The sequence below is a fragment of the Polypterus senegalus genome, chromosome 3 (assembly GCF_016835505.1).
Source record: "Polypterus senegalus isolate Bchr_013 chromosome 3, ASM1683550v1, whole genome shotgun sequence".
NCBI classification, from domain to species: domain Eukaryota; kingdom Metazoa; phylum Chordata; class Cladistia; order Polypteriformes; family Polypteridae; genus Polypterus; species Polypterus senegalus.
The window spans coordinates 154,103,400-154,124,357 of record NC_053156.1 but is presented as its reverse complement, the minus strand read 5'-3'; the positions used below and the strand labels follow the sequence as shown (position 1 = coordinate 154,124,357).

The following is a 20,958-nucleotide window of genomic DNA, read 5'->3' as shown; positions in this document are numbered from 1 at the left end:
ATTCTGCTTGTCGGCATTAGTTATACTTTTTAAGACATTAGACATTAGAAGTTGCTGATGAATCCTTCTCATTGTTGCCAGTCCTTAGCAGCAAAAAGTAAAAGTGTAACAGAAGTGTCACAGAACGTCATTAAACTTTCTAGACAGTTTCTGTACTGTTAACACAAATGACCAGATGATGTCACTGGAAAGGAGAGTGTCAAATGCTTTGAAGACTCATAGTTTTCAACACAGTTGCTTCAAAAGTTTTGGTGTTTCACAAGGCTTTATTCTGTTCATCACTAGCTGTCACAACAGGGAAGGTGAAAACAGAAATTCAAAAAGGGTGGCCCAGCTATCTGGAGCAACAGCAGACAATTCCAGTACCTCCCTCAGCAGATTTAAATAAGGGTGCCACAGGCAGAAAAGGAATGTTCTATATGATTTTATAATCTTCTATTCATCCTTCCATCCATTATCTAATCTAGTTAAAGCAACTCTGGGCACAAGCACTGCACGCAAGTCAGGACTCAAACCTGAATGGATAGGTTGAACTTCCAATACAATCAATTTCATCCGAAGTACACATTTGATGATCTCTTTACTTTATTCTTTGCATATCGATGAGATAACAACTTTCACATTTTGACATTTTTCACAAATATGTTTACTTATAGAGCATTAGGCATCGTTTTCATTTGTGCTTTGCCTTTCGGAGCCACCGTATGAAACCACTATTTAAGCCCTGAAGAGAGCGAGACCGTTAGAGGCAAACTCCGGCTAAAGGGGCGCACTAACAGCGACGCAATCAATTTGGATAAAAGCAAAATGCATAATGTTATGAATCTGTATTTCTGCTATATACCTACTACGAGTTGACTGTTACAGACGTTATTTGTCACACAGAAATGTTTAAGCCTATTGGCCAGTGAAATACTCGTTATTATCTTTCACCTGATTACCGAATACAAGTGAATAGGGAAGCATCACGCTCTAGCCAGTAAAGAAACGGGCGCTAACGAAACAGCTACTACGGTGGCCGAGAAGTATCAACCGAACACGTGATTGAGAGAACTGCATGTGTGAAGCACAGCTTGTCTACAGAGGCAGGTTGATGCCGTTTTCAGCAGGTTTTAAAGCATTACTTCCACTGAACTTTTAAGTGAACTTTTTACGAAACGGTCATGGAACAGGATGTCGCGCGAATCATAGCGGAATTAACTGCAAAAGAAAAAGAAGTCGCGGATCTGAAGGCAAAGCTTGAAAGTCTTCAGAAGGTATTTCTAATTGATTTCTGTACAAATGTCTTCTGTACACCTAAATCGTACAGGACAGTGGTGTATCATATTAGCTTTTTAAATGAGGCGAGGCTTAAGTTAACTGCATTTTCACTCAGAGCCAGCTACTTATTCGCATATTTTTTGCGAACCAGAAACGTATTCTTTGATATAAGAGGATAGTGTGTTTTGAAAGGTAAACATTAATATCCTAATAAAATCGATCAGTAATTCAGAAAACTGGCATTCCACATTTTGACTTTATTTGATGTTAATGAACGTTGTAAATACTAAATTTTACAGCATTGTGAAACAGAGATTCCAAGTGCTACGCTCCTTCTCGCCCAGTCAGGTCTGCCAGTGAACAGCGCATGGTGTTGCCGTCCATGCGTGGTATCAACTCTCAATTGGTCCCAGTTGGTGGAACAGGCTACCCACCCTCCATCCGTACTGTTGACATCCACAATGTATTTAAAACATAAAAAGTAATTGAAAACCCTTCTGTTCTGTGAATATCTAATTGATTGAAGAAAAAAAATGCTCTGTAATTTTTAATATTGTTGAAGTGTAATTGCCTTTTCGATTATAAGATGTGATTGTAAATTATTAGTTATTACCTCTTTTCACTTGTAGCCATAAACGTTTGTTACTTGTCCAATTACACTTGCTGAACAAACAGACCCTAGCCTAATGCTACTCAAATATGTTTACCTCTGTTGTAAGTCGCTTTTAATATGCATTTTAAACTTCTTAGGGCCAACATGAGCATGCCAGTCAGATTCACTGGCACCCATGGAACATTCCCGCATAAACGGCACTGGACTAAGTGTGTTATTTAATTGGCACTGTAAACACTTTGGGTCACTTAATCCAATGCAGATACGCTTATCTAAATTTACAGGCAAATGTGGCATAATATGTAATGGGCACTAACAGTTTTGTGACATGAATTAGATATGAGAGTGTGCCACTTTGGCCAATAAATTTGACTAGTGCACCCTCATTGAGCTGGAAAAAAATGCAGTGCAATTTAATAAATGACTCTCTCTTGTCAAAAATCTATAAACCCTGAAGTGACCCAACATGATTTAACCCTTTACAGTGCCCATTAACTAAATTAAGCCCTGATTAAATGAAAGTGTAAGCCATGTTCATGATCAGCTAAGACAGAGTAATTAAAGAAGTTATGCTAAATCTAAAACGGTACTTGTGTACTAAACAGACGGCAGTGAAACCTCCCTGACGGAGCCCAACACTAGAATGGGTGGGGGGAAACCTTATGCAACCTCCCTTCTTCAGTTTGGTGCCACGACCTTGTGCCTTTGTCATGCCGTCCGTTCGTTTAGTACACAAGTACCACTAAAACTTATAAAATGGGTAATCAGAAATGCCTTTGGTTTTATTTTTGTGTAAACAGTGGAGGTTTTGCTCCATATATCGGTTAGTGTTTTACAGGAAAGCCTGGTATCCAGTTGATAAAAATATGAAGTGAACAACTTGTTGAAACTGATGTAGGTCAGCTGGAACTAATGTTGCTTTATCTTAACAGGATTCACACACCACAGCCTCTTTGCATCCCATGAAGGATATTTCATCAACACTAGATCATCTTCGTAAAAAGGCTTCACTTAACAATGACGAGATTATGAGATATAGTAGACAGCTTCTTCTCCCAGAGTTTGGAGTCAAAGGTATCAAGACTGTCAGATAAGTCTGTGTTCACCTTTTTCTTTTGTTTTCTTCATAGTTCCTATACATAATATTAAATGATCCATTATATTTTATAGATATAAGCCTGTTCAGTACATGCTTATGTACTGTAGGATACTGTTAGTTTTTCTGATATTTTATTAAGCTATTTTTTAAAATGTTATGGAATCCAGTTTAATTTAATGACTATGTAGAATGTTCCATTTTCCCACAAACGTATGTTGGCACAGTAGTGGATTGAGTAGCACTGCTGCCTCACAAAATAAATGTCATTGAATCCTATTGCTGGACATTGTCTGTGTAGTGTGTGCACAGTGTCTCCTTATTTGTGTGTGTCTTCTTCTGGGTTTGCTAGTTTTATTTGTGCCTCATTTTAGGTTAAATTATACTTCTAAATTGGTCTTTTGTGCGTATAAGTATTAGTGTGGGGGTGAGTGGGCTCTGCAGTGGACTGGTAGTCTTTCCAGTGCTGTTTTCTGCCTTATTCCCAGTTTTGTAATTTGTGCTGGATTTATGCTGGTTCTTTACAACATGAATTGGATTAAATAGGTTTGTTATATTGATGTAGTTCTGCAAAAATATAAACAAAGTTCCTGTATGTAGCTGTGTTATTTTTTTGTTATTTAAACCATAATTGAGATTAAAAATGAAAAGAGTATTTTGCTCATTTCTTTTAACTTGGGAGACTACTTTTAAATCTTTGTTCATCTGTCATTGTTACCTGGTAATAACTAGAAAAGTCTCATTAACTGTACTGAAAATATTACTTTGTCCAAGTTAAACAAGTCTTCATACATAGGTCTGAATTCCACTACAGTAAAATAAGTTAAATTTAATATTTTAAAAGTATTATTGGTATAAGTATGGCATTGTATGTAGCTTTTGAAAACAAGAATTAAGGCACATCACATGGCATGAAGAACAACTGTAGTGTGTTATTCTAAGTATTTGAAAGCAAAAGTAAAATTATTGAAGATCAATTAAATGCAGTAAACTGCTTTTGATTAATAATTTGATTAAAAAGAAAAAAAAGAAAACCATTGCCCTTTAAGACTAATGTTGAAAAACACAGCATCAACTAAGGAATGCCCTCAAAAGAATAATTTTAATATTTTATGAAACATGTTGCAAGGCATTTTTCCCCTGCTCTTGTCTGACTTTCATTTCTTCTTCATTTTTTAGTAGACAATCAGCCAGACAGCTAACAAAAGACATCAGAGCTTTATTTCAATACCAGTAAGACAGCTCCGATGCAGGTGGTTTCATTGTAACAGTGGCTCATAGATGTGAAACACCACTAGAAATGACTTTCAGGACCTGTTTGATTGTCAATCTCTTATATGTAGATGTAGCAAATTCTGATTAACATATATCTTTAAACTGGATCTCACAGTGACTGCTTCTTGGAAGAAACTGACAGAAGTCACCATCATGTTCTACTTACTGTTTACACTTATGTCAGCCGCAAAACAATTCTCTCATATATTCATTTATAATCTGCATTCCTTAAAAGTGTTACTGTGAGTGTAACACACTAACATGAATGTAGTAGTCAGGTGGAGGATGAACTGGTGTCATTTGGTTGCAGCAATTTCAAGTTTATCTGAGAAGAATTGATATCGTGTCCAATAGTACTCACTCTCTTACCTCATCAAAAAATGTGGGGTTTTTGTTTAGAATTTTGCACAGCTCCAAAGGCAGACTAGTAGCAGTCTGGAGAACACTTAAACCTTAACAAGTGTTTCTTGTGTTTTAAATCTAAAAGCTATGCAGATAAGCAGTCAAAGCCTGTAACTCTGTTTACATGGTGTAAATGACACTACCTGGATTTGTTCACCTGGCACTTTGGATCATCTCAAGTTGATGATGTGAAAAGTACTATTAGAAACTTAGTAATATTACACATATTTTTTGTGACTTTCAGAGCTAATTCATCTTAAATACTTGAATAGTTGTACTGCATACATCTAAAGTATGATTTAGTGTTATCGTGCCAGTAGTGACTCTCTTACTGTAAATAATAAATAACCTCCCATGTCTAGCAGTGGTTGTTAGGTGTCTATTTTAAACATCATTTTTCCATTCATCTATTCAAACATATCCATTTATGTAATTCAGGGATATAGAGGGCCAGAGTAATCATTGGAGTTGTCAAGCACATGTAAAGAATCAGTCTTGGATAGGATGCCAGTACACTACAGGGCACATATAATTCCTGTAGTCACTCACATCAGACCAATTTTCAACTACCAATTAATGTAATATGTACATCTTTGGCACATTGGATTAAAGCTTGAGTACCCAGGAAATGCCCATGCAGACACATGGTGAACATGCAAAGAAACCAGAATGTAAATATGGGGTTCTGGTGCTGTACCATCATGTGACCCCAGTTCATACTGTATATACCATGTATGTGGCTTATAGTGAGAAATAAAAACACCATTCCAACTAGGTAATTGATTTGAAAAAGACAAGAATATCAATAGCCGCAGCCATGTAATTTCATGGGTTATGCTTACTTTTTCATATGACTGTATCGACCGACTTCAACCCAGCAATACCTCAAATTAACTGATGAATCTTGAGGATGTGGTTCAAAGGTCTAAATCAGGCATGTCAAACACGCAGCCTGTGGGCCGCATGCGGCCCTCAACAGAAATCTGTGCGGCCCGCATGACAGATCCTAGTTAGCACTAAACTTGTACAAAATTATTACTATCGTTTGTGATTGAATCATTCTGCATCTTCGGCGTTACTTATTGATTTTTCTTTCTTCTGCCTTCTGACAAAAGTGCATTTTCCCATGGCATTACGGTACTGGAAATGTCATCAGCTGTGGTGTCAGCTCCTCGATATCCTAGGCATGACACTGCCCCCCCTTGACCAAAGTTAATTTAGCTGCGATGTCACAACTGAAGTGCTAGGCTGCAGCAGCCTGACGGGCTACACTACTGGCTTGGCTGCTGAGACTGGCCACTCGGCAGAACTGACCATCACGAGTAGAAATAGCTTGCATATTTTCATGTAATGGAGCGGGAGATCGTCAGGCGGATCGGTGCGGCGTACGCAGTGATGCAGGCTCTGCATCTGTCTTTCGTGGTGAAAACTGACCTGAGCCATTAGGCAAAGCTCTCAATTTACCGGTCGATCTACGTTCCTACCCACACCTATGGTCATGAGCTGTGGGAAGTGACCGAAAGAACGAGATTGCGAATACAAGCAGCTGAAATGAGTTTCCTCCGCAGAGTGTCTGGGCTTTCCCATTGTAAAGGACACGTGATGCTTCAGCAGGGCTTGAATCACAGCGTTTGGGTGACTTTTATTTTGACAAGTTATTGGGTGTCTTTAGTTTGCATAATTAATCCTGCAATTTTGCCGGGAATAGGAAAGGAAAATGGCGACATATGGGGTTACCAATCAAGCACCTCGCTGAAAAGTGAACAAGGTATTAATTTATCTGTGTTATATGTAAAACAAAGGTTACGAATGTTTATGTTAAGTTATTTACATGCTTTTTATTTTGTACTTTGTCTTTTATAGCTCTTGCGGTGTGTTTATGAAACAAGGTCACGGAAACGATAATAAAATTCATAAACCATCAGTCTGAGAGTTGACCATCACTCAGCCAGGGTCGCTACACCCTTAAAGATAGGGTGAGAAGCTCAGTCATCCGAGAGGAACTGCTCCTCCGCATCGAGAGGATTCAGATGAGGTGGCTCAGGCATCGGATCAGGATGCCTCCTGGACGCCTCCCTGGTGAGGGGAAGACCCAGGACACGCTGGAGGGTCTCTCGGCTGCCCTGGGAACACCTCGGGATTCCCCCAGGAGAGCTAGTAGAAGTGGCTGGGGAGAGGGAAGTCTGAGCATCTCTGCTCAAGCTGTTGCCCTCGCAACCCAATCTCGGATAAACGGAAGAGGATGGATGTTTTTTTGCTCTAGTTTTATTTAATTTTGTGCTACTATTGTAACAAACAGTTAGTGCAGACTACAGCTGAAGATCTTAAGTGGATGTGAGAAGTTGGTGAGTTGCTTATTAACAAAATTTTGTGATTTTGAGTTGTAAAATTAGTGTAGGTCAGGGGGCTTTTTGCATATCAGCATATTTTACAATATAAACTTTGACGTAAACTTAGTAAAGTAAAGTTAATTTTTGGAGGATTTGCTTTCCAACTTGAATTATTGAGTAATGAATTCAGTGAGTATTTTCGTGATTTCAGTTCACATGAACAGGACTTTGCGCTGTTTACATCACCATACTTTTACAACGTTGAGAATGCGCCTGAGAATATCCAAATGGAATTGATTGAACTGCAGTCAGATTCTATTCTGAAGGCAAAATATAATGAAGTTGGTGTGCCAGGCTTGTATGCTTACCTGCCACCCTCGTATGTGCAGATCTGTAAGTTGGCATCGAGAGTACTGTCTATAGGCGCTTTTCCACTGCATAGTACGGCACGACACGGTTCAGTTCAGCTCACTTTTGGGGGGTTTTCCACTGGGAACAGTACCTGGTACCTGGTCCTTTTTTTAGTACCACCTCAGCCGAGGTTCCAAGCGCCAACCGTTACCAAAGCGTGACGTAAACTCTGCTGGTCACTGGTTGGCCGGAGAAAATCGTCATTACTGCGTCACTGAATTTGCGACACGAGACACAACAGACCCGCTAGATTTTTAGCACAGCCAGCGAAGGTTCGAACGCACCATTTTGTTTTAACCAAAAATGGCTGTTTCGTGGTCTATTGAGGAAGTACAGACGTTCCTCTCGTTGGTAGCCGAGGAGCGGATCCAGCGAGAGCTGGATGGGGCGACGCGGAATGAAAAAGTTTTTCAGGAGGTTGCTAAGCTCTTGGGCGCACACGGCTCCTTTGTTATGTTTGTTTGTGGCGCGTTTACGATGATGTCACGGCAGTAGAGCCGGCGCCACTATAACGACACGCGTGAATAATCCCGCCCACTCTAAAGCGGTACTAAACTGCAGTCGAAACGCCAAACCGAGCCGAACTGAGCCGAACCAAGGTGAGCTGTACTGAACCGTGCTGTGCCGTACTATGCAGTGGAAAAGCGCCATATGTTCAGAAGCACTTTCCTTTGTGATAATTGTTTTCGTTAATGAAAGCTACCAAAGTCCCACATCGCTCAAGACTTACTGTCGAGCACCTTTCATCCCTCATAAAAGTTGCAGTTGCACAAGATTTCAAGCCTGATATTGACGAACTGGGTACTAATAAGAGATGCCAAGTGTCGGGACAAAAGAAATACATCTCAGACTGTAAGGCTCCTATATAAGGATCTAGCTAAGAGGCTAAAACTCTAATTGTACACTATTGTACGGAGATTGTATGGAAATAAATTGCTTTTCTTTAAACTTTAAGTGATAATTTTTTTAAAGTTTTCAGTGTTGGAAAGAAATCTACAGTAACTTTGTATAACAGTATTTGTTACAGTGCGGCCTGCTGACGCACATATAGCAGTCAAAGCGGCCCACCAATGGTAGTGAGTTTGACATGCCTGGTCTAAATGGTCTATACAAAAATAAAAATTGCAAGTATAAGATAGAAAATAAAAGTTGCAGTATAAGAAAAACATCATCTAGGGAACTTTTTTGATCCTTTCATCCTTTAAATCAGAAGGGTTTGAACGAGAGGGCAGAGAGTTTCTTAAGAAACTAATAAACTATAACCAGATACAAGCGTAAATGCGTGTCTGTGTGATCCATCATCTCCGTGATGATGAACCAAGTAATGCCAGTTGCTGATACTATGTGAATTGACTGAGTTCAGCCTGGGAACAGTATAATCCAGCAACATTTTGTTCTCAGTTCATGTCAGTTTATAGATTAACTGAGACCCATAAAATTGGGAAAATGAAATCATCAGTTATTTAGGCCTTTATAGTACAGTGCTGCCATATATTATTGTTTAATAAACAGGCCTGTGAGTGAGATTAATCTATGTAAGTGTTACTGAGAGGGCTTCAGCTCCTAGCAGTCAGCAAGGGTACACTAAGGCCAATGGGAGATTGGTGAGCACTTTAAAACGAGTGGGTGTTCAGTGGAAAATATTCTGAACAGGAATACATGATGATGGAATGGTTTTTGCTTTAGACTGCATATTTGTGTATATTGTGATTAATCTAATTAAGGTATACACATCCTAACTGATGAAATGCATAATGCATTGTATGTTCCATAGTACCAGAGTATGATTTCAGTGGTTAGTCAACTAGACTCTGATTACTATTGAAATCTAACATACTACTGTCATGTATATATAGTACAATGACATTTCTTAATTTCTCTCTCAGATTAGTGACAGTAGTATAATTCCAACAGTGGACAAAAGAAACAGTGAATGAAATATACATTGAATGCAACAATAATGCATGTGGAAACCTGTTTTAATGGCATAGACAGCTTTAAGCACAAATAATACTTGGGACAGTATTCTGCTGCCATCTAGTGGATGAAATGACATCATTCTGCCAAAAATATAATATATTATTTTGTCATTTCTGCCTTTCTGTGGTAACTCATCAATATTCATGAATGTAGTGGCACCTTTAATCAAAAAACATAATGGCATGTGAACGAAAATCTATAAAGCAAGTTTTAAAATAAATAGAAATTGGTCCATTAGTTGAATCAAGAGGTAGTAATGACAATGTGAATTGGTCATCAAATATTGAAACAGTTAGTGAAACTGATGCATGTGACACTGTAAAACCAAACTTTCAGGGGAAATGTGTAAGTCATAAAGTTTTGTGCTGTGGGAGCCTACAATGACACACTTCGGTGTATCGGTCACTGACATTCTACCCTGTCATCTGCAATCAACAGACATAATGTGAGTAAAAATAATATAAGAAAAGTACACAGAGAAACACATTTCTACTATACCAGTTGCAACATCAGGCTGTGCCTTGATGACTGTTTCAAAACATGTCACACGAAGGATGTGTACTAAATCAGTACAGCAGTGAACAGTAGACATACCTTTCTTACAATAATTATGTTGACATTTTTATATTAACACGCTTCTGTTACACATGGCAACTTAATTCTGTTTATCTTTCTGAGTCAGTGTCTGTTATTTGATAGACTTGAGGGAGGTATATATCAATAACAATCTGTTCTGCCTTCACCCCATCTGTACTGCTTTGTGGTCCTGAGCTGGGCAGGTGGGTTACCAGCGTATATTAGAGGACAAACCTCTTTTCTGTAAATTGCTTTGTCAGTGTTGATGATTAGGCCTATGAAAGTGGTGTTGTCAGCAAATTTAATGATGGAGTTGAGTCTGACCACACATTAATAGGTGAACAAGAAGTATTGTAGGGTACCCAGTATGATACCTATGTTGTGGATCAATGTGGAAGAAGTATGGCTGCCATTCTCCACATGGTCTGGTCTGGTCTGGTCTGCTACTTAGTAAGTTGGGAGTCTTTGAAGAAAGCCCATGTAAAAATATATACATTTATTCAGATTACTCACAGTAGAGAAATAAACCACTGTAGCACTGTTGGTTTGTGTATAAGAATGTTAGTTGCTCCTTTGCATTCTACCACCTCATGATCCCAACCAGTAGTAATAACATCATGTATATATCAATACTATATAACATGTATAACTGTTGGGATGTTACCAATCTGTTCTTCATGTCAGGAAAGTGGTGATTTTACAAATCACAAGTTTGAAGGATTTTAATGCATATATTTCACTGATTTAACAAATTTTACAAAGTTTAAAATTAATATAGATTCACTGTAGTGCTAATTGAATTCATGGCCAGCTTTTTGCCATTGTGTAGTTTTCCAAATTAAGGTTATATATGGTGCAACTCCACATCTACTTGAGCCTTTACTTTGTGCTACAGATCTTCTTACCTGAGGTGTATTTTATGACACAGATTAACTCTGCTTATCAAATTAACCATGCTGGGTTTCCAGATGAATTGCTTACGTCATACAATAGGATCTAAATGAGCTATTTCGGCACATTCTTTTACCCTCCTCATTATTCTTCTTTTGTTTTGTCTTTGCAGGCCAGGTAAATCTGTTGAAGACATCTGTCCTTATTGTTGGTTGTGGGGGTCTAGGTTGCCCAGTGGCACAATACCTCGCCTCAGCAGGCATTGGTAAGAAATTCTACATTAATCATTTTATATGCCATGGTTGATATAGATATAGATATGCAGATAGGCAAATTTTGAAATGTAGAAATAAAAGCATGATAGCCATTGTCACTAAAGTCATTAATGTTATATATGGCAGTCTTTTTTTTTTTTGCAATTACAGGCCGTTTGGGACTCCTTGACTATGACACAGTGGAACTCAGTAACCTGCATCGACAGGTCCTACATGGGGAAAATAGGATAGGCTGGCCAAAGGCTTTTTCTGCTGCAGAATCTCTCAAAAGGTACAGGTATATGTAATGTATCAGAAATTAGTGTGTAATCCTAAAGCTATACATGTTTAATGCAAAGTTGACTCCATTACTCACTCATCAAGAGACACACTATTTGCTATTTACTTAAAAAGCTGAAATTTGGTTGAGTGGTACACCTTGGTCAGTAGGTATCTACAAAGAAAAGATACTCCCCTCACCCCAACAGAAAAACTAAATATCCCACAATCTCAAAAATAGTAAATAATAAAATGTAATTTTATTAACTTAACTTGTTCTATGCCAAGAGTGTGCTTTATGCAAATGAAGGACACAGCAAAAGTGAATAGCACCAATAACCAACAGTGTGGACAGATGACTAAATACAAGGTGGGAACCTGGACAGTTGGGATCACATTGTAAATGGAAGAATGGAAATAGAAAGTTCTGCGAAGCTTGAGGAAGTTACAAAGCTCAATGGTCTAATCTTGGATATTTGTTCCCCAGTCATGGTGCTGAAAACTGACCCCACTCTCATCCCTGATCTTCGATTGCAGTTCTGCAAACTCCAAGAGAGAAACATCAGTCTTAGATAGTGGCACTTGAATTTCTAATGGGAAAATCCTCCTTAATCTTCACGTTACTACATCAGTGTAATACATAGGGATACCAGCACCTCTGTATATCCACGTCATGCACTACTTTGCATGTACATTTACATTTGCAGGCTTTAAAGGGGGGCTACTTGTAACTGACAAAACACATGAAATTTCCAATAGAAATATTGTTAATAAAAACCTCATTACAGCGTAGCCCCTTTTATCTGTAAAATTCATTACAACAAAGTCATTTTCCATGAGAAAATCTACAAAGTGCACATATTTCTTCTTGCTTTGGCCCAAAAATTTTAATTGTGGAGCTCCACTGAACAGCCAATTGAACTGGAATTTATGTCACTTAGTTTACTGAATATTTTGTTACATATTTTGTGGACAATGAAGGACAAAAGATTAATGAAGAAAACGCTTCTGTTTTTTTTAAATGTTTTCATTAATATCAATTTATACATTGTCCCATAGTTCACAACCCTTTTATTATAGCTTGCTTTATTTTTATTTTACATTTTCTGTAAATTTAATTTGAAAATCTATACTAATAAAAGGCAAAGCCCTCACTGATTCACTCACTGACTCATCACTAATTCTCCAACTTCCCGTGTAGGTAGAAGGCTGAAATTTGGCAGGCTTATTCCTTACAGCTTACTTACAAAAGTTAAACAGGTTTCATTTTGAAATTCTACACGTAACTGTCATAACGGTCGACAACGTCCGCCATGTTGAACTTTCTTTTTTATGGCCCCATCTTCACGAAATTTGGTAGGTGGCTTCCCTGCGCTAACCGAAACCGATGTACGTACTTATTTCGACGGTATGACGTCACTGTCGGCCGCCATATTGAACTTTCCAACGTCAGTAATTCTCCAACTTCCCATGTAGGTAGAAGGCTGAAATTTGGCAGGCTCATTCCTTACAGCTTACTTACAAAAGTTAAGCAGGTTTCATTTAAAAATTCTAAGCGTAACGGTCATAACGGTTGACAACGTTTGCCATGTTGAACTTTCTTATTTATGGCCCCATCTTCACGAAATTTGGTAGGTGGCTTCCCTGCGCTAACCAAAACTGATGTATGTACTTATTTCAGTGGTAAGATGCCACTGTTGGCCGCCATATTGAAGTTTCCAATGTCACTAATTCTCCAACATCACGTGTAGGTAGAAGGCTGAAATTTGGTACTTATTTCGGTGGTATGATGCCACTGTCAGCCGCCATATTGAACTTTTCAACGGTCTTTGTTACTTATGGGCCCATCTTCAAGAAATTTGGTTTGCGGGTTCCTAACGCTAACTGAATCCTACTTACGTACATATATACGTCCATAGCCTGCAGCTTGGTCACCGTGTGAGGCGGCATTGGGTCCCCAATCCCAACACCTCCCACGTTGTTGGCTGCCTACCTATATAAGGCCATCTGTCGCTCCAGTCTCTACATTCCCTTCCTTCCTACGCCACGGGATTCACGTCTCCCTGCTGATAACTACAGCCTTTTAATTTAATCCACGGCTTCTCCGCTGTTTTATTGTTCATTTATTATGATTATAGTTATTGTGTAGGTATTTTAGACTTACTTTACATTGTTCAGGTACCCATTTCCTTTATCATTCCAACCGTACCCCCATTAACATGCCTATCGAGGTGATCACCATCGATCAAAGAACTGTCACTTACCGAGTTGTTTCAATGCCCGGAGATGGCACCTACCTTTTCCATTCTCTTTGTTACATATTGCACGGCCATATCAGGCTCACTCTTGAATGACTGGGACAGGTTCAAGGTGTGGACTGATGATGGTACAGGAGATAATTATACTACACAGGAGCAATATAAGAGTGAAATACTTAAGCCCTTCACCTATGGTTCCTCATGTGAGTTGATGGCTGCCGCTGAATTGCTCGGTTGTCGCTTTCAAGTGTACCGAAATGGCCAAATATTTTACACCTTTCGACAACCGCCAATGCCTCTTAAACATCTTAGATTCACAGGTGACGATTTCAGTAGTGGACACTTTGATGTTTATGAATGTTTAAACTCTTAATAGCTGGATGTGAAGTTATCGATGAAACCGGTTGTATACTTACAACGCTTGACAGATGCCGAATGTCTCTTCAACACAAGTCCTACAAATACTGTCGTAATTGAAACAAACCATGAAACTCAAACCGACAGCAGCAATCCAAGCTGTGAGATTTGAAACAAGATTACTGTTCACATGGCCAACTGTACGTTGCATGCTCAAGAGTAAGCTCAGCGCACAGCTTGGTCATATTACAACTGGAGGGCCAAACTCAGAATGTGGTATACAAAGAGATACTTAACAAATAATTATTGGTATATTTTCCCTCAGTTTAAAAAGGTTTAATTTTCTTCTTAATAAAAATTTTAAGGCAGTACTGCGCCGCTGTGAAGTGCGGGTATTTTGCTAGTGTATAATAATATTCATAGTAGTTTACATAAAACAGTGGCATATATTACAGAATTATTATTTAAGAGCCCATATTGTCTCAATCTTGTTTACATAAAAGTTTTCTAAAGAAAGCTGAATTTAAGCTTTTGTTTAATTCAAGCTAAATAAAGAAAAGCATCATATGCTATGTTTCAATTTTGGCATTTGGAATAAAAGATGTCTTTTATCTTAAGTACATGGTGATATGCTGCCCAACAAATTATGGTTGTGCTGTTTCTTTTTTGTGATGTAAGAGACATTATTACAAAAAAATAGGCTTTAGCACATTGTTTACAACATACCCAATGGTCTGGATTTTAATTCTCACCAAGGTTCTATTTATGTTAGGTTTGCAAGTTATCAAATTTTGGTCCAGGTGCTGACTGTGTAGAGAACCATACATCTTCTCCCTGGATCCTTTTGGGTTGCCAAAAACTTGCAGGTTGGGTTAGGTGAAAATTATAAATTGTTCATATACACAAGATTTTAGTTGTGGTTGTGCACGATACCTTGTGATGTTATTGTACTAGTACTAACTTCTTCACTGGAACTTATATTGCTGGGTGAGCTTTGTTACTCTACTACAAATTAGATATATGTTATTATAGTGCAAAGTTTTGCCATAACCTCTATTGAATTTAACTGTCAAAATCATTTAATGATAATGGTTTCAATACAACCTAAACATTGAAGATTTTATTAGTATAAGTGGAAAACCGAGTTTTTTGTAGTTTTGCTACCTCAAACTCTAATATATAATACTGTCTCCTGAATAAGCGTGATAGTATCAAGAATAGATGGAAGAAAATCAATGAGTAGTATTTGGGGAAGGAGTCCCAGATGGAGGGCTAGTACTAAGTATAAACAAGGAGGAAGTAAAGGAAAAGAACGAAAAATGGAAATACCACAGGACTAGATGAAGTACCAGCTCAAGTGTGAAAGACTTCAGGAGAAAGGGGAGTAGATGTGTTGTGGAATCAAATGCAGAAGATCTATGCAAAGGAGAGAATAACAGAGGAGTGCAGGAACATAACCCATACAGTACAGTGAATGATGGAACAATTGAAAGGAGGTTTCAGGATACCTGTGTAATCAAAAACTTAAGACAGAGATTAAAGGTAAAGTTTTTAAGACCATTGGAAGGCCAGCAGTGATGTATGGAGCTGAGTAAAGGGGGTTCAGGAGAAGAGGTTAAATGTGGAAGAAATAAGAATGTTGAGATAGATTTGTGGAGTTATAAAATAGAAAATGAGACTAGCAGAGGTACAGCAAAAGAAGGAGAGATATCTAAGAACGTCCTGGAAAGCAGATTAAAGTAGTATAGAAATGTGATAAGGAGCGACAGTGAATTTGTGAGCAGAAGATTGATGGAAGTAAGTAGGAAGAGAAAGTGAGGGAGGCCAAAGCAGAGATGGTAGGATTAAATAAAAGAAGATTTTGACTGAGGAGGTGGTGCAGGACCAAGCTATATGAAGAAAGGTTGATTAAACACATCAAATGCACACAGAAGTGGGAAAAGATGAAGAGGAGAAAGAAGAAGACGGTCTTTGTGTGCAGCTCAATGTAATATCCTACAAATAAGTATTTTAATCTGCAAAATTAATTTTTATAAAATTGCAAAATTCACTGACTTAGTTGGTACCTGACACAAAATCCCAAATACACTACTTTGTCTAATGTGTGAATCTCAGTTTACATTTTTAAAGTTAATATTTTGAAGGATGCTTTAGTAAAAAGTCTTACTTAAAACATTCATGTATTCGTTTACTAATTATTTTAACTCAGTCCACCAGTTCACTTAGAAAATTGTATAGTATGTGCATTAAAAAAGGTAATACAACAAAGTTTATGATGAACGGGCATCCCATGCAGTGCTTCATTCTCCTGTGAGCCAGCTTTTGTCAGGAGAAGCTACAATTCCCATTTATTTATGGAAGAAACAAGCTTCACTCTTTGTTTTGGTGACAGAAAGCTAAACATTTTTTATTAGAAATAGGATGCTTTGAACATACAAATCCTGTTTTGTGAATTTCACAATATGTTTTTATAACCCAGCCTAAGGTGGTTCACAATGTGTCCTGCACATAGAACCCTTAGACCAGGAGTCTCCAACCTTTTTTTTCTTTTGAGAGCTACTTTTACAAAATGATATGGCATAGAGCTACTCATGTTTTCTAATGTTTATTCTCGTAGCTTATTTCAACCCAGACAAACTGAATAAGCTTGTTTTGCCTGAACATTTACAAAATGTTGGTGTCCACAACTCACATTTTGCATTAAAACATCACAAAAAAATATTTAGTTCACCTGCTAGTGGATTTTGTATGTCTGTATGCATTTTCTAGTGTATCTCACACTATTGAATTAAAACATGAATCCTGTCAAAACAGAAAAATGCAATTACAAATACACAGATATTACTTATTCATTTGTCATTTTGTTACATGTCACTGTTTCACTTCACAAGAGTTTTCACATGTCCAGTTGCATGTGTGATGTGTTTTTTAGTTAGTTAGATGACTGGCACTACATGAAGTCAACAAGAGAGATTTATGGTGGAGTGTAGCCATTAACTCACCAGCTTTGGGGCGAGTTCCTTTACTTGCTTAGCTAGCAAAAGAGAGAACAATTGAATTCAACTTTGTTTGATAAAGTGCTACTTAGGTCTTGATGAGTTTGAGTCCGGATATTCTCTTAAGTGTATGACACATTGAAAACATAGATTGTGGATTGTGATATGATTTTTTGGAAAGATCGCCCACCCCTAATTAGACTACTCAAGTCTTCAATTTTATGTAGGATTCATTAACCCTTTGGCAAGCTACTTGGAAAGGGGTTGCGAGCTACCGGTAGCGAGCGAGTGATGTGTTGGAGACCCATGCCTTAGACTAAACAGCAATATTGTACTTTGATAAATTGAACTACTAAAGATATTCCATATCAATAAAAAGTGGATTGGCATAAAGCTTACAGTATGTGTCTTTGAGAAGGACAGTTAAATGATCTGATCAATTAAACCTGATAACATCAATGCTTGTCCAAGCAACTAGATCAAAGAGTTTTGAAAGAGTCACAAAATGCAACCAGACTTGTTTCTTAGACTTTGGGTAGGCTTCCTTTCTCGAATTTGATTTTCTTGACCTCAAGTGTTAACAAAGATAGTATGATAAAAATGGATGAATAAGGATAGAATAATAAAATAATAAAGTGTTGTCATTAAATATCAACCAAGAAAATGCATACCGTTATTCATATACTTCAGTCACTTACACGTTCAAATTTGATGTCTGAGTAAAATACACATTTTTGTCAGAGGAAACCCATTTTAGATCAAGGTATAATAGCAAAGAAGCATAACCTTTAATTTTAGTTTTTTTTTTTTTTAGAGTTGGTTTAGTAGATAGTTTGTGTTCTTAAGAGATAAAGGCTATTAATTTTGTTGAATCAGTAAGTTATTCATATTCATTTGCAATTGGTTTACTGTATTTTCCCACTTATTTCCCACATATGAATATACTCTGTGTAACCCACCCATTTTGTCTCTTTCATTAAAAATTGAATTGTAAAACCCACACATTTTGTGTCTTTCAATTAAAAAAACTGTAAAACCTGCATGTTTAAACTTTTATTAAAAGGAATATAAATACTGAGGATATAACAATAAAAGAACTGAGTGCAATATTTTTAAGTGAGTAAATTCACTGACAATCAATCCGTAAATACATGTGGAGAACATGTAGACTTTATGTAGAACCTAGCTCTATGAGGCAGGAATGACAGCTAGATGACCGCTGTCATGCAGTGCTAACACGCTGCCTATACTAGAAAGTTTCTAAACTTCAATCTGATTAAACTTGGGTGAATTGGTATTGCTAAAGTAGTCATAGTGTGTTGTTTGTTTGTGTGTGTGAGTGTTCTCCCTGTGATTGAGTGGCACCCTTGTCAGGTTGTTGTTCTTGTCTTGTACCCTATGATTGCTGGGTTAGGCTCCAGCTGACCCATGACCCTTTCCTACATAAGCAGGTTAGGAAGATGGATAAACTGATTATTATCATAACCTTTTTGGGCTGGCACACACATTTAATGCTGTCTCTTAGTGAAGGAGAATAGAGTTTGCGCAGCAGGTGTACCCTGCATGAAGTTTGCATGCCAGTTTTCTCCCATAGTTTAAACACACAGGTTAGATAGATTGGTGTTGCTAAACAAGCCTGTGTATGTGTGTGTGTTTGCCCTGCGATGAACTAACAACCTGCCTGGGCATTGTTTGTGCTTGTGGCCAATGCTTGCTGGATGAATGAATGCCTATGACGTCTGTTCAGTCCTTATCACTTCTCTCTCATTAAAGCACATATGGAATCCTCCATATAGTGAACAAATATGTTTGTGTGACTTTTTTCAGTTATTATTGTCTAAATTTCTGCAGAACTAAGACAACAATCTACATATTGTAACATATTGGGACTGGGCGGTCTCACGGTCTGGAATCCCTACAGATTTTATTTTTTTCTCCAGCTGCCTGGAGTTTTTTTTTTTTCTGTCCCCCCTGGCCATTGGACCTTACTCTTATTTGATGTTAATTAATGTTGATTTATTTTGTTTTCTTATTGTGTCTTTTATTTTTCTATTCTTTATTATGTAAAGCACTTTGAGCTACTGTTTGTATGAAAATGTGCCATATAAATAAATGTTGTTGATATTGGCATAGACATTCAATAATATCAATAAAGGCACTTGTCAGTGACTTAACGAGGTGAATCCACAACCCTGAGTCCAAGCACCTCCATCCTGTTCTGCAGGCTGCAACAAGGACAGTAACACAATGAGGCTGAAATGAAGCTGTGGAGGAAGACAAACTTGGCAAAGTGGGGTGCACAGCCAGTCTTTTAAGATGGCTTAATCTAACAGCAGTGGTTTTCTTTTTTGCTTTTTTTTCCTTCTTACATCAAAATGCACAACTTGTTTGTAATTACAAGACATGGGTCATTACTCAGTAACATTTTTGGCTTGAAACATAGACATATTCTAAAAGTTTTAAGGTTTTTATTTATAATGGGAACCCAATATCCATAAACTCCATTATAAAACACAAGTGAGTTAGTTGTTTTTTTACAATTTATAAAATACTCTTCACTTCTGAACGCAGTTTCATGTGGCAAACTAATGTATATTGTGATTGTGAAGAAATAACTCTGACTTGAAAAATGCTGAATTATCTAAGAGATTAAGAAAAAGTCAAATTAAAGAGGTTGATTTAAAAGTAGAACCACATACCACACTTGTTGATTGGTACAAGAGCGAATGGAAGGCAGTCTCCAGTTTATTGCAGTTAAAGTCAGTCCAAGCCTATGTGCAGTACACAAACATAAGCAGTAACGAAGCCTAAGCACTTACTTTAAATGAGACACCTTGAAAACAACAGATCAAAGGCAATTGAAATTAATTTGAAAAAATGAATTAATCTGAAGTTGATAAGTTTGATTTCATAAAGATAGCTTTAAAGTTGGAAGCAATATAAGAAGAGAAGTTAAATACTTAAAAAAATAATAATAATAATTAAAGCATCTGTAGTTTGTGACACTTGATATTTGAATATAAATTGTTTATTAAATAGACAGTGATATTAATTGGGCAATGTCTCCTCCATACTATGATACAAAGTAAAATCTCACAACAGCAAATGTCACAAATCTGACAAAGCAAAAAAATATCCAGTGTGATCTTGGTATTCACCAATTCATGAAGCACCATTGTTATAATGCTTCAATTTTTATTTAATATTGATTTTAAGTAGAATTTATTTTTCAGTTACTGATCAGTAAATGTTAGTTATATGCACGTGGTAAGATAAATCAGTCCATGATGATTATTTCATTATCGTAAATCTTATGCTGAAATCCCTCTCCAAGCCTATATATCCTCACAAGCCATAAACCAACCATTTGTTGTTACATTAAGGGAAAAAAAACTCTGTCTGCCACAAATTAAATTCCAGCTCTGACTAACAATCTGAGTTGATGAATTAACATTCGGGTCACTTACTCCTTGACAATAACATGAGTACTGATATTTCAAAATGTAATAGGTCAAGTACTGCATGAACTTGTTTAAAAATGGTAGTGTGAAGCCATAATGTAAAGACTGGTCTTATAATCCCTACCATGTCCACAATGAACTTTAGAATTTCCTGTTAGATTTTATCTGTAACTTGAAACCATAATGATTAAATGTCAAACTGCTCAGTCTGCTTCTTGAATGTGTGAATTTCGTCAGCAGATCATTTGTTAAAGGGCACACACGTCAATAATTTTTATTTATATGAAGTGTTTTTTGGTAAGTTCTTGCTCATCACAACCTGTAATTTCAGAAATTATCATATATTAAATACATTAAATTTCTGGGTTTTATAGTGCAGCTAGAAAGTAACACCATTTTAAAAGTTTGATATCTTTTATGATCTGTGCACATATGGCAGTCTAATCTTCATTTTAATCATGACTATATTTTGTGGTGGTCAAAGTTAGCTGTTTTCTGGGACAGTAAAAATTAGCACAC

At 37.3% G+C, this 20,958-nt stretch overlaps 1 protein-coding gene across 1 annotated transcript in view; it reads left to right on the top strand.

Moving 5' to 3' along the window:
- The first annotated feature begins 993 nt into the window (after positions 1 to 993).
- Positions 994 to 20,958, top strand: part of mocs3 (molybdenum cofactor synthesis 3) — a 78,978-nt gene continuing 59,013 nt past the window's right edge. Inside the window, exons 1-4 of the mRNA XM_039748102.1 lie at positions 994 to 1,256; positions 2,806 to 2,947; positions 11,007 to 11,099; positions 11,260 to 11,380. Of these exons, the coding sequence (XP_039604036.1) occupies positions 1,164 to 1,256; positions 2,806 to 2,947; positions 11,007 to 11,099; positions 11,260 to 11,380 (449 nt within the window). The 5' untranslated portion in view covers positions 994 to 1,163. The remainder of the gene's footprint in view (positions 1,257 to 2,805; positions 2,948 to 11,006; positions 11,100 to 11,259; positions 11,381 to 20,958) is intronic.